The following is a 20,813-nucleotide window of genomic DNA, read 5'->3' on the forward strand; positions in this document are numbered from 1 at the left end:
CTAAATAATTTTTAAATCATTGTGAAGATAGAACACACACTGATAAAATACAGATTTCTTATCCATTCTTCAGTTTTCTATAAATGGGTAACATCACTAAATGTCTACAGTCTTGATGTTTTGGAGCTCCAAGAGACTGTGAAAGGAAATAACTGTGAGTACAAGGCATCAGGTGACAGACACAGTGGGAAACTGCTGTGGAAGGAAGCAATTTGTGGCTTAAATAACTCAGCAGTAGGTGGTACATTATCCTGGAGAGGTATTTATGCTTAAATATCTGATACACTGAGCCCATTCAGGAAATTCACACCACGTCTCTTACAGATATTTTGCCTCCTGCCTAATCCAAATGTGAATGTTGGAGACGGTGGCAGAGATGCAGCTCAGCATGTAAGCAAAGGTCAGCAGGAATTTTCAGTCCTATGTTTGACTGACATTTCTCACAACACCTTGTCCACTGGATCCACTAGCTGTAACTCAGGAATTGAACATCAAAAAAGCCAGAAGGAGATATGATATAAAGAATAGAGATACTATCCAATGAGGCTAAAACTTCTTAACTTACCAGTGCAGGTGACATTGTCATTGGCCAGCACAGCTCCCATCTCACACTGGCACACTGGCAGGTTGGTGTCAGGGTCCCGCTTGCAGTTGTCTGAGTGGCAGTGGCTGCAGTTAAGATAGATCTGAACCTCCACCTCCCCATGACTCTCCATGGCTGAACAAGGAATCAGATACAACAGGTGGTCTTAGTTCAGTTTTTCCTATCTTGTTCCAGTAAGGTAAAAAAGCCAACAGAACAAAACCCTCTCCTTCTCTGCAGGAGAGCAGATAGTCCAACACAGTGTGGACATGTCAGAAGCCTGATGGGGATCAGTAAGGAAGAAGATATTTGGTCCCTTAAGCAAACAAGAGAGGCCCTGAAGTGAATTGACCTGGAAGTCAGGGACTGAGGATGTGCGGTTGAACCTGATGACTGGTGTCTCTCCTGGTTAGACTGGTTTAGAGATTCAGGGAAAAAAGGTCCCAGAGCACTATGGAAATACTTAAAGAAATGACCACAGCTAAAGATCTGACCTGCAGCATGAAAAAAGCTTTAATGAAATGAACAGAAAACAAAGATAGGAGAAGAGGGGGAGGAAAAAGGAAATAGAGAGGAAGAAGGAAAAAGGAGGAAGAAAAGAAATGAGAGTAAGAACCATATTTTACCTGCTAAGGGATGCAAGAAGATCTCTCCTATGGGGTTCACAAAAGAGATGCCATCCTGCCCACCAGCTGTGATATCATCGCTATCAGAGGCATGTCCCCCTGGGGAGAGAAGAGTATGGCTAGCTGATCAGTGCTGCACGCTGCAAAAAATATGATGTCTCTGAAGTGTTGTATTCATTCCCATTATCACCTGGGGTCAACCTTCCAGTGATATTGGATAGTATAATGTCAAATCCTCACTTCACCCAGCCAGTACCAAGGTTAGTGAAGTGACTTCATCTAATGTAGGTTTCTCAGTTCAGCAAGGTAAAAATGAATTTGTTTCGAACAGAAAAAAGAAATGGAACATTTTCCATGGGTAACTTGGTAATAGGGGAAGGGGTGATTCAACACATCTTCCAAATATTAAATCACACAGGAACACTTTATGCTTGATTTCCCCAGTTATGGAGAGTTGGTGGAGAGCAGGGTGCGTTCATACCGTTCGGTTTGAAGTATCTGTACCTCATCTCCTACAGCTGTGCACCCCTGCACTAAGAGCACTCTTCCTGACCTGCAGGTGCTCTGAAGGGCACATAATTAGTCACCATTATTTGTTACCTTTGGACTATTGCCCCAGCAGGCTTACCTCTGTACCCTCCACCTCCTCCCCCAGAAGTACAAGCTCCTCCTCCTCCACCAAAACCACCAGAGGTGGTCCACTGGAGTTTGGCTAGTGCTTGGGGACAAGCTTGACCTCCTTCTGCACCTTCCAGAAGGGACTTCCCAGCCTGAGGAAGCAGACTCTCATCTTGCCAGCCACCACCTCCACCTTCAGTCAGAGAGTGAGAAAAGAAAACAAGAACAGGTGAGAGAAGCACAAGCGGAGATGCTTTGTAGAGAAACAGTCCTTATTAATTTATTAAGTGCCTAGTTCAAGGTAAAGCTTTCTTTAAGTTTAAAAGAATATACAGACAAGCTCCTTGCCTCCATGGGCAATAACAAACAGGAAATCTAATGCACAGCCTGTGGTATGTGCAGCATAAACCAACACCTCAGCACCAATTTCTTATGGTGTTAAGAAAATAAGGAGCCTACCACTCCCCTTCAGGATAACTGGTTAGGGCAGTCAGCCATGTAATATGCTGAGTTCCTTAGGGAAATAAAAATAAATTGAATTTCTACATCTCACTTTAGTGGCCTCTCTGTAAGCCTACTACAGCAGGAGCTGGACAACCACCAGACTTTTTTATCTCTTAGGAATGGATTCTAGGCACAGCCACCACAAGATTATAAGTAAGGTTCAATTTCTGGTATAATTATCATAATAGAATTGTTGTTGTTAGGGTTTAAGGGGAGTAAGGGGGAAATGTCTTCTCTTCAAAGGCCATTGTTACAGTGTGAAGGAGCAGGCTCCACCTCCCAAACATTGTTTTCCCTGGTTCAGTTCATAGAAGAGAGGAGTCCTCCTACGGAATGGCCTCTACTGGAGCACTAATCAGCTGTTCTGTGCATTCTCTTTTTATCTGGTGACACAACATATCAGAAGATATCCCTTACAGACTACCAGGGTGTTTCTAAAAATTACTGCCACAGAAAAGTTCCAAAGGACTGAAAAAGAAGACCTTCACTTCATGCCTACAGGACAATGGGTGTATTCAGCCACCTGACTCAGACCTTGTGTGGTTTTAGTGCCTCACCTGCTGCCCCAGTCCTCCCACTGACTCCAGGTACTGCGGTGCTGTTCTCAAATTGCTCCAGGGGTACATCATCCAGGGAGTTGTCCTGAGCCTTCAGGTAGGCTTTTCCTCCTCCTCCTGCTGCGATGAGCAAAGGTTCGAAAATCCCATCCTTCTGCTGGAAAACCCCCCATCAAACATCAGAAAAACTTCACATCCCTTGGATATGCCAACTCATACAAACTTATCAAAGATGGTGAAAGCATCCCAAAGAGGACTGGCCTAAGGTCAGGGCAATGCTGCTGCTTGTCTCATAGAATCATTACAAAAATATTTCACATCATGTTCCTGAGTACAAAAGTAACTGTTTAGCAGAATGTCAAGGTTTTGTGATTCATTTTTTAAAGACTGTTGTATTAAAGTGGGATCCTGGTGTAATTCCCACATCTGAGCTGTCAAGAACTGAAGAACCAGTTCAGCTAGCCTAATGAAGGTGATAAATACAACCAAGTATATAAAAAGAGATAAACAACTAAAAAGACAAAAACCAAAGAGACACAGAAAGAGGAGAGGGAAAGAGAGTCAGAAGAGAAAGATTCATTTTTCATAATCTTTTTTAAAAGAACTGCTTATCATATGCCATGACTGACAGTGAGAGCTAGTTGCTCTGCTGGACACTGCTCAGGCAGGATGCAACGAGGAAATACTTACTCTAAAGATGTAGGTTGCTCCTCCTCCACCCCCACCTCCTCCAGCCCATTCCTTCAGGTCCCTTTTTTTTTTGTAATCTTCTTCAATGAGAGATGACTCCCCTAAGCAGATCTTCTGGGTTTCAGGATTGCCCTGAAAGGAGATAAGAAATGGAGTCAGATATCAGCAAAGTCCAACTCTTGAGACTTGTCTGTGTATTTCAGTATAATAATGTGATAATGCTCATCATGCATATTAGATATGTATAAACCAGTATGTAGATTATCTTTGTAGAAAGTGACCTTTTCTACTAGGACTGACAGCTGAGGGATAGATCTGTCTGTAACTCCTGATTTGCAAACTCACATTACACATGCAAATGAAAATAGAGATGCATACAGGAAAAAATGTATAACTCATTGTTAATTTTACCTTAATTAAATAATTAATATTTTGCATATTTAGAAATTCTTATAACCAAAACATTTAAATATTTTAGATTATGGATTAATTCTGAGAACTTTCTTACTGACACATTTACTGTGTATTTCTCAAGGAGATATATGCGTAAAGCAAAGGTGACCTACACATAGTTGGGAATCATCTATTGATGCATCTTAGAAGAGTAATTTGGAGACACAGTTTCCTATTCCTGCACCAGTCTTACTGCCTGTGTCCTCTCATTCGTGCAGAATCACAGAATGGGGAAGGCTGGAAGTGACCACCGGAGGTCATCTAGTCAGCCCAACGTCCCTGCTCAAGCAGACTCCTCTGAGGCATGTAACTCAGGATTGTGTCCAGATGGTTTTTGACTATCTCCAGAGAAGGAGACTCTCAAACCCCTCTGGGAAACCTGTTTCAATTCTCGGTCACCCTCACAGCAAAGCTCTTCACCACATTCAGGTGAAACATGTTCTGTTTTCTGCCCATTGCATCTCATCCCAAGACTGAGACTGAGATTGACTGAAAATTGACAGAGGGAGAGCTCTTTCTCAATTCTGTTTGTGATGGTGCATGGCCTTTCTTAGTTGGCGGAGCAATTTGTCTGTTTAATTTAAACAGGAGAACAAAAGATGGCAAGGTAGATAAAAAACAGGGAAAAGCAACTGGCGTAAATCTGAGGAGAGAGAATCAAGGTTTGGAGCTGCAGAACTTCTCCAGAGAAAGAAAAACAAACATTAGTCACCCAATATAAAGATTCATCATGACTTTCAAAGCCAAAGAAAGTTGGGCTTTGGAAGTGGGAAAAATTCACTGCAACTTTTTCCAGCAGCACCTGCCAAAGGGAGATAGTGCTGGGTTGTAATTTGCACTTTGGAGAACAAATGATGAAATGCAAGGGATTAATGGACAACTTTTCAGATTATGACCTAAGACTAGATAGTGCACTGAAAAGGGAACTGCAGATACACAAATGTATCTTTTATTTAAATAGATATGATTCTTTTACTATATTAAGTGAAGAAAGAGTGCATTTGGAGTCTATTGGAGCATCTGGGTAAGACATCATCTCCTTTGGGAAAGTCAATAGAAACTTCAAATGCCTACAGGAATAGTATATGCATCCCCAAACACACCAGTCTGTGAGGAGAAAATAGCTTTGTTCATGGGTAGGGGTAAACAGCATCTTGGGAACACGGCAGTATCAAAAACTGATGCTGAAAAGGGATCGTTTTTAAGCCTAAGTGACAAAAGAACTTTCAGATCATTTGGTGTAGCATTTTGAGGAAACACACACATAAGTGTTCATGTCACCAATTTCCATTTATCTTGAGTAGTTTTTTATCGTCACAAAAACCTAATTCAGAGGCCTCTGGAGTTAGTGGGAAGATTCTCACTGGTTTTGGTAGGCTTTGGACTCAGGCTTTAGTCTCTAAGCCTAGAGAGTATGTAACACAGTGCAGCCACAACACTGCTGGATGCTTCCATAAATAGTAGTAAATTTTCTGAAAACCCTGGCAGACAGCAAAAACTCTGGACTGTGGAAAAAACAAGAGAGGGAGCACATCACTTGCCTATGAGCTTCCTGCTTAAAATAAGAACAAGAGAGCTGATGAAGAACTTATTTCAAACACCAGGAGCTTAAAGCAAATTTTCTGTGGGTTTCATATTTGTTTGTGCATTTTGGGATTGTTTTTCTTTTCAGTGTTCTTTATATCTTTTTTGAGACTCTTTCTAACTTCTTTTGTTGGGTCTTTCCCATCTCCTGACTGGATTTCATTGCTGAATTCTGGGATTTCTATCTTTTATCACCAAACCCCAAGCCACCCACTGAATAGTATCTGCAAGGTCTCTGCCCTACTGTGCTTCATGGCCCTCACCCCAGGGCAGGCATCCTCCCCCTGCTGCCCCACTAAGATGTACAGCAGCTCATCTTTCTCCAGGTGGAAGGTGGCTGAGATGAAGACCCCGTGGGACCTCTTATTGTGGTTTTTGGCTCCCTTTCCCCCGGCTGCTCCATAGGCAGAAATCCTGCAAGACAAAGTAAATAAATGAAGAAACAGCTCTCACAATTCTCATCCCAAAGTAAATCCATCTGCAAGGTCTCCAAACCTTCACTTCCAAACAGACATTTCTCCAGAGCAGGGGCCTCCCTGCTGTAGCAGCTAGTGACTATTCTTTGGCTGAATCCCATGGAGGTAGGCTGCACAAGAGGACAGACCAACCCTCACCCGAGTATTGGAAACAGAGACTACAGGAACAAATAGCATGAGCTGGTATAGCCCACTCCAGAAGTCTAAGGCTACAGGACTGAGATGATGGCAGCACTTCTACTTGGCTGCATGCCCACTCTCACTCCTCTTCTGATCTCTTCTACATCTCTGCTCACCCTTCCATGCTTCACAGTAGCTCAGATATATACCCTTATATCTACCGCTCCTATTTCTTCACTGTCCCCTCCACCCACTCAGTACAGGTGGTCCCACACTTGTGCTTGTTGAAGCTCCACAAACAAAAAGCAGTTAGAGGTGGCTGGCCCCCCAGCACACACTAATCCTCACCTGTATCTGTTTGTGGCTGGCACTCTCCAGACTTGCACTCCCCGGAGCCTGCCCTCCTTCTCCACAGTCACTGACACATTGCTGTTCTTGTAGGCACTGTCACACTGAGCTTGAGTTGGCCCATGGGGACCACTGGCACCACATGTTGAGAACCACCACAGAACAACAGTTGTGTCCCCTGTGACCAAAACAGCAAGAGTTGAGTCAGATGTGAGCTTCCCTGCATTTCTCAGTATTTATATTATACCTACTTTCTTCTAGTCATAGCACAACTACTGCTTTGTTATGGTCACTTTTGCTTTTCTCCTCTTGCCCTCCTGCACACCATTTGATAAATTTTTGGTGAAGATAAACTTTATCAATTGGTTGCAAGGGGGGAAAGGATAAAGGAAGAGGGACTGAACTTCTAAGAAGGGGTTTATCCAAGTGTCTCACAGATGTGATCAAATTCCTCTTCTCAGTGCCAGTCAGAAACCAGAAGAGGTTCAGTTTCCAAATGAGAACTAAACGTGTACACAGAGACAAGGGTTGAAAACATCTGTCCTTTCAGCTAGTGACCATTTATGAAACACAGTGAAAATTTGAAGAGACTCAGACTTGCACAAGAAGCCTGTGACAGCAGAAACAGCCAGGGAACATCCTCTTGCTACCATCTGTAGGGACCCTTCTTCCCCAAGAAATTTCTATCCTGGTTCTCATTAAGCATTATTCTTTTGTTTCTACAACAGTGCAGCAAATAAGGACGTTTTCTCTTTCACAATCATTTTCTAAGACCCAAAAAAATTCATCTTCTCCACTGAATTAGATGAGACCTAAAAATAAAATTTTTCAGTAATATGTTGAAAAACTGTGTGATGCAGTTTGTGTACAAAATCCAGGGTCAAAAGTAAAACTGTTTAAGAGCCAAATAATTAAAATAGAGGTAAAAAATTACAAACTTTTAAAAGAAAAATTCCAATCTTGTTTAAAGGAAAAGGCAAGCAAAACTATCCACAACAGACATCATCCTGTGAACATGCAGATGGATCAATGCAGTATGAGTTTCAGCTGCATTACTGTACTCCCCTGAGCTAATGGGAACAGACAGCAGTACAGATTGTCACATTTCAGGTGGACACAGACTTCAGGAGCTGGGACAGTCACACACTGGTGTTTGCTGGCAGCAAAACAGCCTCAAGAAAACCTCTCCTCCTCACCTTCTCCTTTAAACAGATCTTCTCATCCACAAAACTCTTATCTGTCCTCCAGAGTGGTAATCTCTACCCCTACCAGTAGATTAGTCCCCAGTGTTCTCTTGTTCTCCTACTTTTACATCCAATTATTCTTTTCAGTGGATTTCCTCATCCTTACTTACTTCTCCCTGGATTTTCATCTTTACACCACTTTTCTACACTCATTTTATTCAGCTTCAGTGCTCAGCACTCTTTCTATTCCCAACCTTCTGTACAGGTCTATGCCTTTTGTTTCTAAGCTGTTTTTCAATGCACTCCAAATCTGAGTCATGCAGCTTCTGTTTTGACTTGAAGAGATTCTGCTTTTCTTTAAAGAGGACCTGCCATTTCAGGGCTGGTGAGCTGGGCCCCAGCAAACTGCTTGCCTATAACCAAACCTGGAGAGACTACCTGACATAGTCTCCACATTTGGCATCTTTGGATTATTTGTAACTGCTTCACTGCTGTAGGCAGGCAGATCACACACAGGAGACAGGAAGGGAGCCACCTTTTTTAGCCAAGAGACAGGTTTTCAGTACTGAATCATGTACCTGGGAGGGAGGGCTCTTCCAGGGGGTTCAGAAGATGTTCATCCAGGATACTAATCTCACGTGGGTACTGGCGTTTCCCACCAAAATGATTCAGTTTTCTTCCTGTAATAGTTTGTAGAACAGAGAAAGAGGTGGGAGGATGGTAGAAAAGAGTGATAGAAAATTTAAAGATTACATGAATTAATTAAATACAACTGTATGGTTAAGATAAGTAAATATTACCTTGGGTAGAAAATGTGTTTTGAACAATCATAATTTTGTATTACTCTTTTGAGCCTACGTCTTAGGTAAGATACTTGTATCTGTGCTGAAGGCAGTGGGTCTTCACAATAACACAGACCCTCCATATTATCCCATGCAGGATAAGCTCCTTGGTCTGCAATTTCCCATAGCTGTGGTTACAGGAGATTTTAGGAAAAATGTAATGTGGGAGAACAGATACCATGTATTGATGTTCTGCTGGTCAAACAGGCAGGTGACAATTCTGGAGAGTCAAATGATTGGAGGTGTAAAGGAAAGTGGTGACAAAAATCATTGTCTTTGGTTCTGAATAGTGTCATGGCAAGTAACCCAGCTTAACAGATCACTCCCACTTCAGCAACCAACTCTGAGCACCTGAGAGCTCACTTAGAGAATAAATAACTAAATAAAATTACGTGCCTCACTAACATACACATTTCAGTAACAGAAACATACCCTTGTCACAAAGTGTTAATCTTTGGACAAACCTTTTTGAAATTCACAGAGCAAAACCATACACTTCTGACCACTGAGATAGGCTTTTGAAAACCAGCCTTTTCTCAGAGAGGAGGAATTTCAAACCAATTGCTGATCCAAATCATCTGAATGCATTGAGAACACCACAACACCAACGCTGCCTTACAACAGGAAAAAGCCTTGCCTGATAATCTGCAAGCATCCTGTTTCAATAGTTAAATTACCCATTTTTATGCAGATTTTTGATCGGAAAATCTCTAAGAAAAAGAGCAGGCTTCTTTCCATTTTGTGAGCCCTCAGTTAATTTAATACTGAACATTTTTCATCAGTGGAAAAACATTACAAATATTTCAATTTGTTCCAGTTGTGAGAATCTAACAGCTGTCTGATGCTCTACTGAAAAGAGACTCACTCAGTTCCAGATGGACAATTATCTCTGCCACAAAGCCACTGCTCTAAATAGCAATAATTAACACCCTTGTTAGCTGTGTCAGAAAGGCCAAATAACTAATTGAAGCATGGAGACCTTGCTGAGCTTTTACTCCTGAGAATATTCCCCCCAGGTCTGACTGAAAGCACATTGATGCATGCAAACAAAAGAAAGCTTTGTACTGACACACTCTGCTCATACTGAGAGGGAGAACTTCAATGGATGAAGTTGTCAAGCCAGTGAAAAATTAAATTAACCCAAAACAAATGAAATTAATCAAATGCAAGGAGGAAAATAGAATGAAAAATACAATGCATGGCCAGAAAAGATGCTCCCCAAGGCCTGCACTGAATTACAAATTCCAAAGGTCACAACAGTTTCAGATACTTAGCGATGTACCAGAAGTCTGGTTATGTTTGCAGAGCAAAGGAATGTAAATCACTCTCTGAAACAGAGAGTTGATCTTTGTGTCTGCATGGATTTTTTTTGTGGCATCCCAATGAGTATCCTAAGGCGATGCATCGTTTCCAAACAAACAGTCTTTCCTCCTTTTCCAAACAGTCTCAAGCCCTTGCTCTCCAGAAGAAACTTTCTGTCTCCTCCGTGCTAAGCAGCAGATCGGCTGCACCCAGGCTGAGCATGGCCCTGTCCACACCAGCTGTTAATGCTTTAAAGGCTGATGTTTTATGCACTGTCAGACACAAACTGGTGAGGTGGCATTTTCTACAAACCCAGTGTAGCGTGGGACCCAGGGGCTGGTGCTTCAGTCTGTTTTATTTTCCACTTCCTCTTCTAACAGCCGACATGTTGACAGTAGAGTGAACGGAAGGGAACAAGAATTAATTCATATTAAGGTGTATCTATATTAAAAAATGCAAAAAGCACAGACTTCCTCTCTCCAGGTTTTAGCTAACACTGATTTCCCCACTGAAATGAGACAGAAGGAAGTGTAAAGGAGACAGAGACATCTCCTGCAAGCAGAGAGCTGAAGTAATTCACGCATTCACTGCTTCAATATCTCTGTGACTGTAGTGAAAATGGAGATAGAGATCTGGTGGCTGAGATTAATCAGTGTAAGATGCCTCACAGGATCCTCAAGGTGAATGGTCTCCTCAGAGATCTCACCTCACTAATGATGATTGCAGTACTTCTGAAAATCAGACTTTGCTGGATCAGGGACTGTAAAATCAAGAAGTAGAGGTAATCTGTACAAAAGCTCTCTTTGGACAGTCTTGCCATTTATAAAGCAATCTTCTGGGAAATCGAAAATGATGCACAGACTGAAATTTCTAGGCCAGGGTAGTAGTGTTTGATAGACCACAGACCTGTGATCTTAATTGGAACAATACAATGCTTAGAGCACCAAAAGATAATAGTAAAGGCAGTGAAAAAGGCAGCTCAACTATCAGCATTCTATTTGCAGTGCTAGTCCTCATTTTCATGTTAAAACATTCAACATTCAGACCTCTTCCTATATAAGCACTATTTCACTGAAACTATGAAGTATCTTTATGCCTGTCTGCCTGAAGTTCTCAATGAACCAGACATGCCATCCAGTCTGTCTTACACTGTCTTACACAAGGTGATTGTATAAGCCAAAATGTGGTTTCGCCTCATCCTTTCCGCAGGGAAAAACATCTGTCAATGCCCAGGAGCTGCCATCCAAAGAATGGTCTGTTTGGGTTTTGTCCTTATTGATGTTTCTTGAGCTGCCCTCACTACTCAGCTGTTCACTTAAATCTTACTGAACCTTTCCTCTCAGTTTTAAGGTCTGTGGAAAAGCTCACCTTCTTCACCATCTTGCATACAAAAACAATGCTTTCATTCAGCACTGGGTTTTGTAGAGAGTTGAACTACAAGGTTGAAATAGATGAAGAAAATAATATTTACATCCTAGCAAGCAGCAAATCCTTCTTTCCTGCCATACATCCTTCCTGCTGCCCTCATGAAAAGAATTCACTGCTTGGATTTTAATTGGCTCTGTCTCTGACATCTGAAACCTGTCCTTGCCAGGGAGAAGTAATTTCATTACTGAAAACACAGCAGAGCTGCTGGGCTTCTCTGTAACCTAACTGAATTAAAGTCATGAGAAGACAAATACAAGGGGGCTGCTTTCAGAGGCGAGAAAATGTCAATTTGCAAAGAGGATTCAAGGAACAGGGGCAAGTGCAAGGTTCCAAGAAATGTTTCCTTCGTGCTATGTTTCTTCTGCATGACTCACACATCTCTGGGTCGTGCCTTCAGATGGGGTAAGTCCAGTTGCTCCTGGACATCAGTGCAATTCATCCCAATTGAAAATAAGGAGTAGCCTGGGTGTTCTAATGGACAACCTCTGATAACATGTCTGCAGGAGCATTTACACCCCACCTGTTTGCCAAAGGGCGAATACCTACACCTCTCCCAGCAAAATGTCTGTGGGTAAACTGGAGGATCTATCAGAGAGCAGTAAACTCCAGCAGCTGGGTGCACATCAGCTGACCCAAGTGCATCTGGAGTCACTCCCTTCAGCTTTCTCAAGATTCCAAAACTAACTGTTAGCATGGAGGTTGGGAGAGAGATCTGTAAACTGCTTGAGTGAAAAAATGAAATTACCATAAAGGATCAGCTTTTCCTCTTAATTTCAAGTGAAACTGTGCATACTTGGCATTTTACGAAAGAGTGGTTTCAGTGCCCACAGAACAAAGGGACAGAGAACAGGATACTGAACCAGAAAAAGATGGGAAGGAATAGGGGCTTCTGTTGATGAGCTTTTAATACATCTCTTTTGACATAAGCCTTCCCACATGTTATGTTAGGCTACAGCTAGCCACTGCAAGGACATGCTATGACCCTAAACGCTGACATATTGAGTGTGGTGACACGTAGAGCGGCACAGTATCACCAATCCACATTTTGTCTGCAACAGAATTCACCGTTCAAGTGTTGCATATCTTCCAGTTCTCTTGCAACTGAGCATTTTTTTTTTTTCCACAGGGATAAAAGAAGGCAGTTTCTAATATTTGCAAGTAGTTCAAGTACCTAAATTCTTTCCCCTTGTTTGCTAAGAAAATCCACTACAGCTCCTGCTAACATGTTTCAAAGGGTAGCACTGGCTCCATTTTTCTCTGGAATAGTTGTCAGTCACATTCACAGTAATGAAGCAGAGGAAAGCTGTTATATATCTGGCACTGATAGCTAACGTACCTCCTTACAGACTAAAACAAACTTGTTGGAGTAATCTAAATTTCACTGTCAGAGAGTCAATTTACTCCTTTATTTTCTTCCTTTTCTGCACAAAAATATGGTGACTTTTGCCTTTGACTTCAACAAATTTGTTTCAGGTATCAATTACCAGGGTGCATAGATCAGCAGGGACTGTGGAAAAAGAGCATGATGTAATCCTTCCATTTAGGGCTAAGGAACAAGTTTAGTGTTTCTTGCCAAGACACACAGACAGGTCTCAAGTATGTGATACAGAATATCCCAGATTAGAGAAAAAGAAAGAGCACTGGGAGACTCTGACACAGAGTAAAATTGCCTCTGCTTGCAATCTTCAGTAAGTCTGAGATAAAATGGCATTGTTCTGACAAAGCTGACACAAATGATCCGTGCAACTCCGCGGGGAGAACAGAACATGTGTCCTGCGCCTGTGGGATGCTGATCACACTACCTAAATTTTGGGGGGATTCTGCAACATTTGTGGCTCACCGTCAGTGAAGCAGTCCAGGCCAAATGTAATGTTGTCGATAGCAATGTCAGCTTGGGAATTCCAGCCCCAGGTTGCCAGGAGTTCCAGCTGAAACCTTTGCAATAAGACAGATGTTTTAGAGAAGACTGACAAAGGACTAAGGAGAGGGAAAAACAAACAAACAAACAACCTCCCTAAAAATAGAGTGCTCCCTTATGATGGAAAAAACATCATTTCTATTTAGACTTTTACCTCCAGACAAGTCCAGCTGAGCAGCCAAAAGGGCTTGCTCTAAGTCTTAGACACATATGAACCCCTTGTAAACAGCACAACATTCATACACTTTCTTGTTTAATGGGGGACAAGAATGAGAGCCCTGCTTCCCCTGCTATCTGCATATACATACAAGAAACTGGCCCCCACTAATTTTTATACACAAACAACCATCCATATTCAATTACCAGAAACAGTCAGGAAATTAGACTGGGAAAAAAAATATCTCCTTCTTTCCACCTCCAAAGAGATAGAGTAACACTGAGCAGAATATCGAAATGTCTTGGGCCTGATCCTCAGCCAGTGTAACTCAGAGGTGACACGCGTTTATTTCAGAAGGATAGGACATTATAAATTTCAGCCATAATTCCTTGAAGATTTAGCTCCCTGGGCTGTCCCATCTTTTTCCGCTATGACCAGGTGTTCCTTATCTAGGAGCTCTGTCATGTCCATGTGTATTGCTACCTTCTGAATTCACAAGGAAGAAAGAAAATGAGCTGAAGGATCTCCTTCTAATGGATAGTACTGAATTGGTTTTCATTACATTTCAGAAATAAACAGATGTCTGATGTCCAGTCCATTTAGAGCTTATTAAAAGCATATGGGCAGGACCTCTATTGCTGTCTCTGGTAAAGCTCAATGATGATTTATGAGAGATCAAGCACTGACCTGCCTAACACATTTATCATTCAGCCTAGAAACACACTTGTCCCAAATTAGTGGCAATAAAATATGTGTGTGCATTCCACCCACCAACCAAATGTTGGTTGATATCCACAGTTAGTTGCATGGCTGCATAAAAATCTTTAGGGATAAACTGCTTTTAGCCCAACTCAAGAATGACCCCTTGTGCTTAAATGAAAGCATCCACACCTTCAGGATCTGAGCACTCTGGGAGTAAGTGCAGCAAATGCAAATCAAGGGTCTCTTGAATGACCTCTTAGCTGTGGCGTTAGTGGGTGATTTTTTCATTAGATCTCCTTCCTACAGAAACCCTTCTCTTCAACAGGAGGCTTAGCGAGAGCATTTTCAAACCTTGTACCTAAGTCCACTGACAAATGACAATAATTCCCCCATTTATCTGATGGAAGAGAGTCAGAGCACCCTGAGTCCAGAACCCTTTACTTAAGGCACTCACATGGCAGCATACCCTTGGCCAGGTCAATCTGCTGTGTCTGGCCATGGAGACAAGGGTCTCTGGCACTGCACTACAAGGTAGGTTTCTGCTCCACAAAGGGGAGAAGAAAGGTACAAGGGGGACCTTGAGGAATGACACGCCCCCCCCCCCCCCCGCCCCCGCCCCCAGTGCATGAGAATCGGCATTTCATTACTTCTAGGCTCTGTATGTCTCCCCTTCCTCTTAACTTCAGGAAAAGGGGAGGAATTTGTCTTTTGAACTCAGTGCTGTCTTAGCCTGAGGGGTTTCCAGTGTTCCTGTTCATTTATCTCATTTTGCTGACTCCAACAAATTACATTCTCCAGCTCTCTGTTGTCTGGTCTTCTGCCTTTTTGGTTTTCTTCTGATAGCATTATTTCTCCTTGTGTGTGTGAACCAAGTAAGTGAATTTGCCAGCCAATCACCAGAAGCAGTTTTTCAAAGTAGCTAGGTGCCCAACTGGGAGGCTGATCAGCAAACTGCGTCTTCCTTCTCTCCTAAGAAATAAATTCATTGGATGAAGGTGTTGCTAAAAACTACCTAAATAGAGCCCTTGTGTCCTTCGTGTTCTTTTTGCTAAGGTTTCCCTACTGCTGGCCCTGTGAAGCAGCTTATGGCCTGCAACTTGTTATGTCTCAATTCATGCCTACTCTTCTCCCTGTGTGGTCTGTCCCGAGCCACTTTACTAACTGCCTACCATCCCCTTAAGGAACCAGGGGAAAGTGCAGCACTTTCCTATAGCAAGAGAAAGACAGGAGTTTCCCGAAGATTTGGGATACAGAAAAACAGCATGCCAGCTCAAAATCTGCACTAAAAATTAACCTAAGCACAGCATTGCTAGAGCTTGCATTACCAAGGAAAGCTGACAACACCCATAAATACACAGAATAGTAATTCATGAAGTTTTATACCAAACTGTAGTAAAATTGTCCAGCAATGTTTATTGCACACCTCTGTTTACAATTGTTTTCAGCTTCATTAACGTTAAAGTGATTTAGGCTGAACTTTTCTATTTTGGGTGACTTGGTATGGCTTTTCTAGCAGTCAAAACATTTGGTGAGTGCTGAGGATGAGGCAATGCAGGGATTCATGATTCTGACCATGCTCAAAAATGCTGGTAACTTTTTAAGCATTCTGTGCTACTAGGTATTGGAAGTGGGATCTGAAATTTAGGAGGAAGAGAGTCACATGGCAGACCTAAGGTGGTTTTTTTCACATGAATGAGAATCAGTTAAAATTTTAAGAAAATATCTTTGAAATTTTTAAATTCCTGACATTTCCATGCCTGGTATTTTTTTTTTTTAATCCTGCAATTTCCTCTTCCCTGGATATCTGAAAGTCTCAGGAAAAATGGTACTTTCCACACAGTGCTATTATGACCCATGTCAGGTCCTGCTTCAGCTACATGAGGTGAGAACTACCCCTCCAAATTAATGAATAAACATTTACTTCCCCAGACTTTCTTTCTGTTGCTGATTCTGGCCTAACAGGAGAAAAAAAAAAAAACAACAAACTGCCTGAACTGAATCCAGAGTTAACAAGGTGTTATCCTGGAGGGAGGCTGGGAGCTCACTGGGAATTTTACAGCAGAGGGGCTTGGACTTGGTGTGCAGGGAATTTGGGCCCCAGAACTTCAGAGAGAATTAAATAGCCAGTCAAACAGGAGTACTGGGAATAAACCTTTACTGGAGGTCTGGGAGCATTGAAATGAAAGCACACAAGAGATAGCCAGGAGGAGAAGGGAAGTGCAGGGAAGGGATTCAGACTTCATAATAGAAAAAACCACAAAACTAAACACACAGAGACAGCAGCTGCTAGAAGAGAGATGGAAACAAGAAGCAGGGAGGAGTTCAGAAAGGAAATTACAACCAGAGGCATGAGATAGATAAAATGGTTTCCCAAATGGGAGGCTGAAGCAAAAGAAAGAGAGACCAAGCATATGAAAACAAGGAAGAAAGGTAACAAGTGCCCACAGTAGCAGATAAGACAGGAGAGAAGGAGTAGAGCATGAAAACGAGACAAGAGGACAGGGATGGAGCCCATGTCCTGGGAGCACAAAGACCAGGGTTTCCTTCCTTGGGGAAATAGCTTCAGCACCTTCTAGCAAAGTGTGTGTTTGTTCTGTGTCTGTTATAGATCAGTGTAGCAAATGGTAACTTATCACTTCTGGCAGTCACCTGGCAATCACAGCTGGTAGAGATTTGCCTTCTGGACTGAATAGTTCCAGTTCCATCCTTACTCACAGCAATGGTCACTGTTATGCCACTCAGTTTTAAATGAAAATGTACAGAAAGGTTGCATGAAGTAAAACAAGACAGAACTACTTGAAACAGACTGCAATAGTTAATGCATGCATGACCTAAGTACATCTTTCATTTTGCCTAAGTGCTCAACTTTTTCAGACATTACAGTATTTGAACATTTGAATATCAATTTGTTTTTCATGCCATTCTGGCTAGTGCTCAAAAAAAGTGCCTTGCTGTCCATTCTCTTCTGCCATGTAAGATCCATTTTGCTTCAGAATTAAAGGCCAATACAGAAATTGGAGGCTTCAGGAATCAAGCATAAGGGACTGTATATCAGAGGAGGCAGAAGGTCTTTAATACCTCTGAAGAGCCCCTTGGTCTCTGCTGCAGACAGGTCCACAGTAGAGTGTTCAGAGAAAAGAGCTACTCTGCACTAATTCACTGGCCATACTTGACATACGCTTGATTAACAGATGCTAATCCACAGGGCTTCAGATTGTGTCAGGCAAGAAATTTAAATGCAGTGCTAGCAGGCAGACCAGTCCTACCCTAAAGGAGTCATTCATGGCAAAGGTGTGTATGGTGAGCACCTGATAATACTGAGACCAAAGGTAATCAGGAAATTAAACTAAAAAGAGGGTAGAGCAACATTTATAATATTCACCGTATAGACTTGGAGGGGTTTATTTCTTAAGCTTCATGTGCAACAGGCCTTCCTCAGGAATTTGAGAAAAAAAACCAAAAAAACTAGGAGAAAACATCAAAAACAGATTGGAAAAGGTGGGGGGGGGGGAAGCTTACATTGTGCAAAACAACCAGCTACCAACATCAGCTACATGGCTTCAAATTGCGTGACACAGGGTGAGGGAGGAGAAATACCTGAATAAAATTTGATTGCATTGAAATTCTTTAAATCTTCAATATTTCACTTCATTTGAAAACCAATGTTGCACTGTATTTCTACATCTAAACTCATGAAAATTTTAGTGTAAAGCTCATTTGGGCAACGGTCTTTTTCTGAAATCATCCCATCAGTAATGTGGCAATGAAGGATTTCCAGCTGCCCAGGCTGTACTGATATAGATCCTAAACTGGACAGCTCTATTGCCTGAACTGTGGGATTACCATCCCTTTGATGAGGTGAGAAACACTCATGTGAGTGTTTTTTACTGTGAGAGTATGAAGTGCAGCTATTCTAATGCAGCTGTTTCCCTGCTGGGAGCACTTTGCCCCTGTGAGTACACTGGCTTGCTCAGATTGCTAAAAGGTTTTTAGTACAGATGCTTGCTGTTCCCAAAACCTAAGTACTGTTTGAGGCTGCACAGAAGTGCAGTCACATGGTGTGGGCTTGTGTTGAGCTAAGCTGTGCAAGTGCACAAAGATAGGCACTTATGGCAGAATACTTCCTGAGCAAGCAGAGTCACTTTAAAAGAGCCCTGAAAGAAGGCAGGAATGAAAGTGACACTTCACAATAAAGACAGTAACAATTCATTAAATCTATAGGGATAACCCTGGCTGCTGACAGTGGAGCTCTTACCGGTTCTGAAGCACTGGCATTGGTAAGGTGATGAGAAACCAGTGGTCGCTCCAGCTCCCTGCCCTTTCCCACATTGGCAAGGTGATTGGAGCTCCCTTTATCTCTTCCCTGAGAGAGAAGGAGACTGTACCGTTGTAGCTTCCAAAAACATGCACTGAAAATTGAATCTGTAACAGAGGAAAAAGAGGAAAAGAATGGTAATCTGTGACAAAAGGAAAAGGTAGTCACTTCTCCCCTCCTGGGAATTTGAGACACGAAACCTCCGAGTCTGGGTCAAATTCTTTAATGCCAGAAATCACTTAGCCCCCACTCATTGACTCTATTTGACTCAGCACTTTTACCAGCACGGAATTTTCTCAGGGAAGACCCTAGCTGACACTCCTGTTGGGCAGCTGTTCTTCAACCACTGATGACAATATCCATGGCCTCTGACACCATCTGGGTGAGAGGACTGGTTTCCTTGTTATTGCCTTCTCTGAGGGGAGAGCTGTCCTGCCCCGAATACCTTTAAAACAAGAGCTGTCTCTAGAGGCAGGAAACCTCAGTCCATCTACCTGCTCCAATTCATAGGCACCACCTGAATTGTAACACCCCTAAGACAAGTGAACAAAAAAATCAGCAGGCCAAAGAATGTTTTGAAGCAGGACTTGTTCCTCTTTCTTTGGAGCAACCACTACCAGTTTGCCAAAGAGCAAGAGAAAGTTGCCATTTCTACCACTGCTGTGAATACTCAGCTGTCCTTAATGTTATGGAGAGCTCCAGTACTGGCCAGAAAGGGAGCACATGTGTTCTGCAAAGAACAACCACAGAAGTTCCTTGATCCTGCAATGTGGCCTCAAAACCTTGCCAGTGGAGGAAAGAATGGATCCAGATCTCTTGTGGCTTCTGCACAATAACCAACAGCTACTGCTTCTCCTCTCCTGGTTTCATAAACCTATTTCTAATCATATTTTATTTTGTTGCTTATGTTGTACCCAGCATATTTTACCTGGATTTAGAAATAAATATAAATGCCAAAGTTACATTTCTGGCACCTGCACCATATTTATTTTCCCAGCTCTAATTAGGAGGCATCAAAGCTTTTTCTTTTTCCCCTAGCAAGACTGGACTCCAGCTCAATCTTGCAGCTTAATTTTCCTAAGTGTTATGACTATAATATTATTTAATATTTTTAACTTCAGCATCTCAGAGCTGCAAGGCAAGTTGTGTGATTTTATCAAGGCCAGGTTGCATTAACCTTATGAAATTCCTGAAGAATGTGATCAGAAGTTTATTATATTCATCTATTTCTGGAAAATCTAATGCATTCTAACTTCACATTCCTGTTCTCAGTGAAACAATCAAGTTTATTAACTCCTGCACAAGTATTGCAGAATTTATGAAGAAAAAATCTCAGCAGCAGATATACTAAAAGACTCAATGGCCCAGCCATTCAGTTCCCTTTTCTACAAACACTGGCTGCCCCATACAATTTAGCTGTTGGCACCTCTCAGAGTTACCTCTCTAACTCTTCCTTAGTGGTACAGTCAGGCTGGGGAGTTTTCCACAAGGACTAACTGATTTGGGGCATCTGCTTTCACTTACTGGAGATGCACCTCACATCTCCTTTCCAGTTCTGAACAAGTGGCCAGCTAGGCAGTACAGCCAGCTCTCCTGCTTTCCAGCATTGTGTAGAGTGTGCAGAGAGACAGGAGAGCAGGCTAAATGTGCAAATAGTGCCTACAGCCTGATGATTTGCTCCACAAAGATGCTAAGACAGAGTGACTTACCTGGTAGTCTTCAGTGGCAAGACTGGCTGGCAAGCTGGTACTGCAAGCCTTAGCCATACCACTTGTCTGAGTGCTGTCTGCTCGCAGGTAAAGAAAATGTCCTGTGAAAACAAAAGTGAAAAAGACAAAATGATCTCTTGTTTTTTTGTGTAATCACTTGAAACAATTTAACATTATTAATGTTTCTGTAGGTATGTAGGCATATGTAGGTGTAAGCAGGGCTTGAGACCAACTCTGTTGGTGAGGTTGTAGTAAACACTCTGGTAGATTTCAGCAGCACAAAATTCAACATCCCAAACCCCTTATTGGGATGTGAGTGGATAAGCCTCATACACCACTCAAGGTCTCCCCATATAGAGGCACACACCAATCTACACTCCTAATTCCTACACCATTAGTATCAATGACTCCTGCTGAGTAAAACCCTGGACTGGAAGAGTTTGTTTGCAGTCTTTGCTTCCAGGGAGAGCTTACACAAGCTCTCAGGAGACAAACAGGACACTTGTGTGGAAACCCTTCATTTTGGCAGGGAACTGCGAGGCAATACTCATGTGTGCTAACACTTCTGACTTTCAGCCTGAACAGGTGAGGGTCAGGCCTCCCCCCTTCTTATTTAGCAAGTTGACAGTTCTGCAGTTCTGCTGGGCAATTTTTACCTTCTGATGCAGCAGTTATATTGCTGCTGAAGTACTCAGCA

The 20,813-nt window shown here is 42.3% G+C and overlaps 1 protein-coding gene across 2 annotated transcripts in view; it reads right to left on the reverse strand.

Annotated features, from left to right (window-relative positions):
- Positions 1 to 20,813, reverse strand: part of LTK (leukocyte receptor tyrosine kinase) — a 137,446-nt gene that overhangs the window by 21,782 nt on the left and 94,851 nt on the right. For both annotated transcript variants that reach the window (XM_059849479.1, XM_059849478.1), the window contains 11 exons: positions 20,117 to 20,217; positions 18,348 to 18,514; positions 13,156 to 13,250; positions 8,322 to 8,423; positions 6,560 to 6,737; positions 5,879 to 6,029; positions 3,579 to 3,710; positions 2,889 to 3,045; positions 1,838 to 2,020; positions 1,210 to 1,308; positions 566 to 718 (listed from right to left, as the gene is read on the reverse strand). In XM_059849479.1, the coding sequence (XP_059705462.1) occupies positions 566 to 718; positions 1,210 to 1,308; positions 1,838 to 2,020; positions 2,889 to 3,045; positions 3,579 to 3,710; positions 5,879 to 6,029; positions 6,560 to 6,737; positions 8,322 to 8,423; positions 13,156 to 13,250; positions 18,348 to 18,514; positions 20,117 to 20,217 (1,518 nt within the window). The remainder of the gene's footprint in view (positions 1 to 565; positions 719 to 1,209; positions 1,309 to 1,837; positions 2,021 to 2,888; positions 3,046 to 3,578; positions 3,711 to 5,878; positions 6,030 to 6,559; positions 6,738 to 8,321; positions 8,424 to 13,155; positions 13,251 to 18,347; positions 18,515 to 20,116; positions 20,218 to 20,813) is intronic.

This window comes from Haemorhous mexicanus, chromosome 6, assembly GCF_027477595.1.
Source record: "Haemorhous mexicanus isolate bHaeMex1 chromosome 6, bHaeMex1.pri, whole genome shotgun sequence".
NCBI lineage: Eukaryota > Metazoa > Chordata > Aves > Passeriformes > Fringillidae > Haemorhous > Haemorhous mexicanus.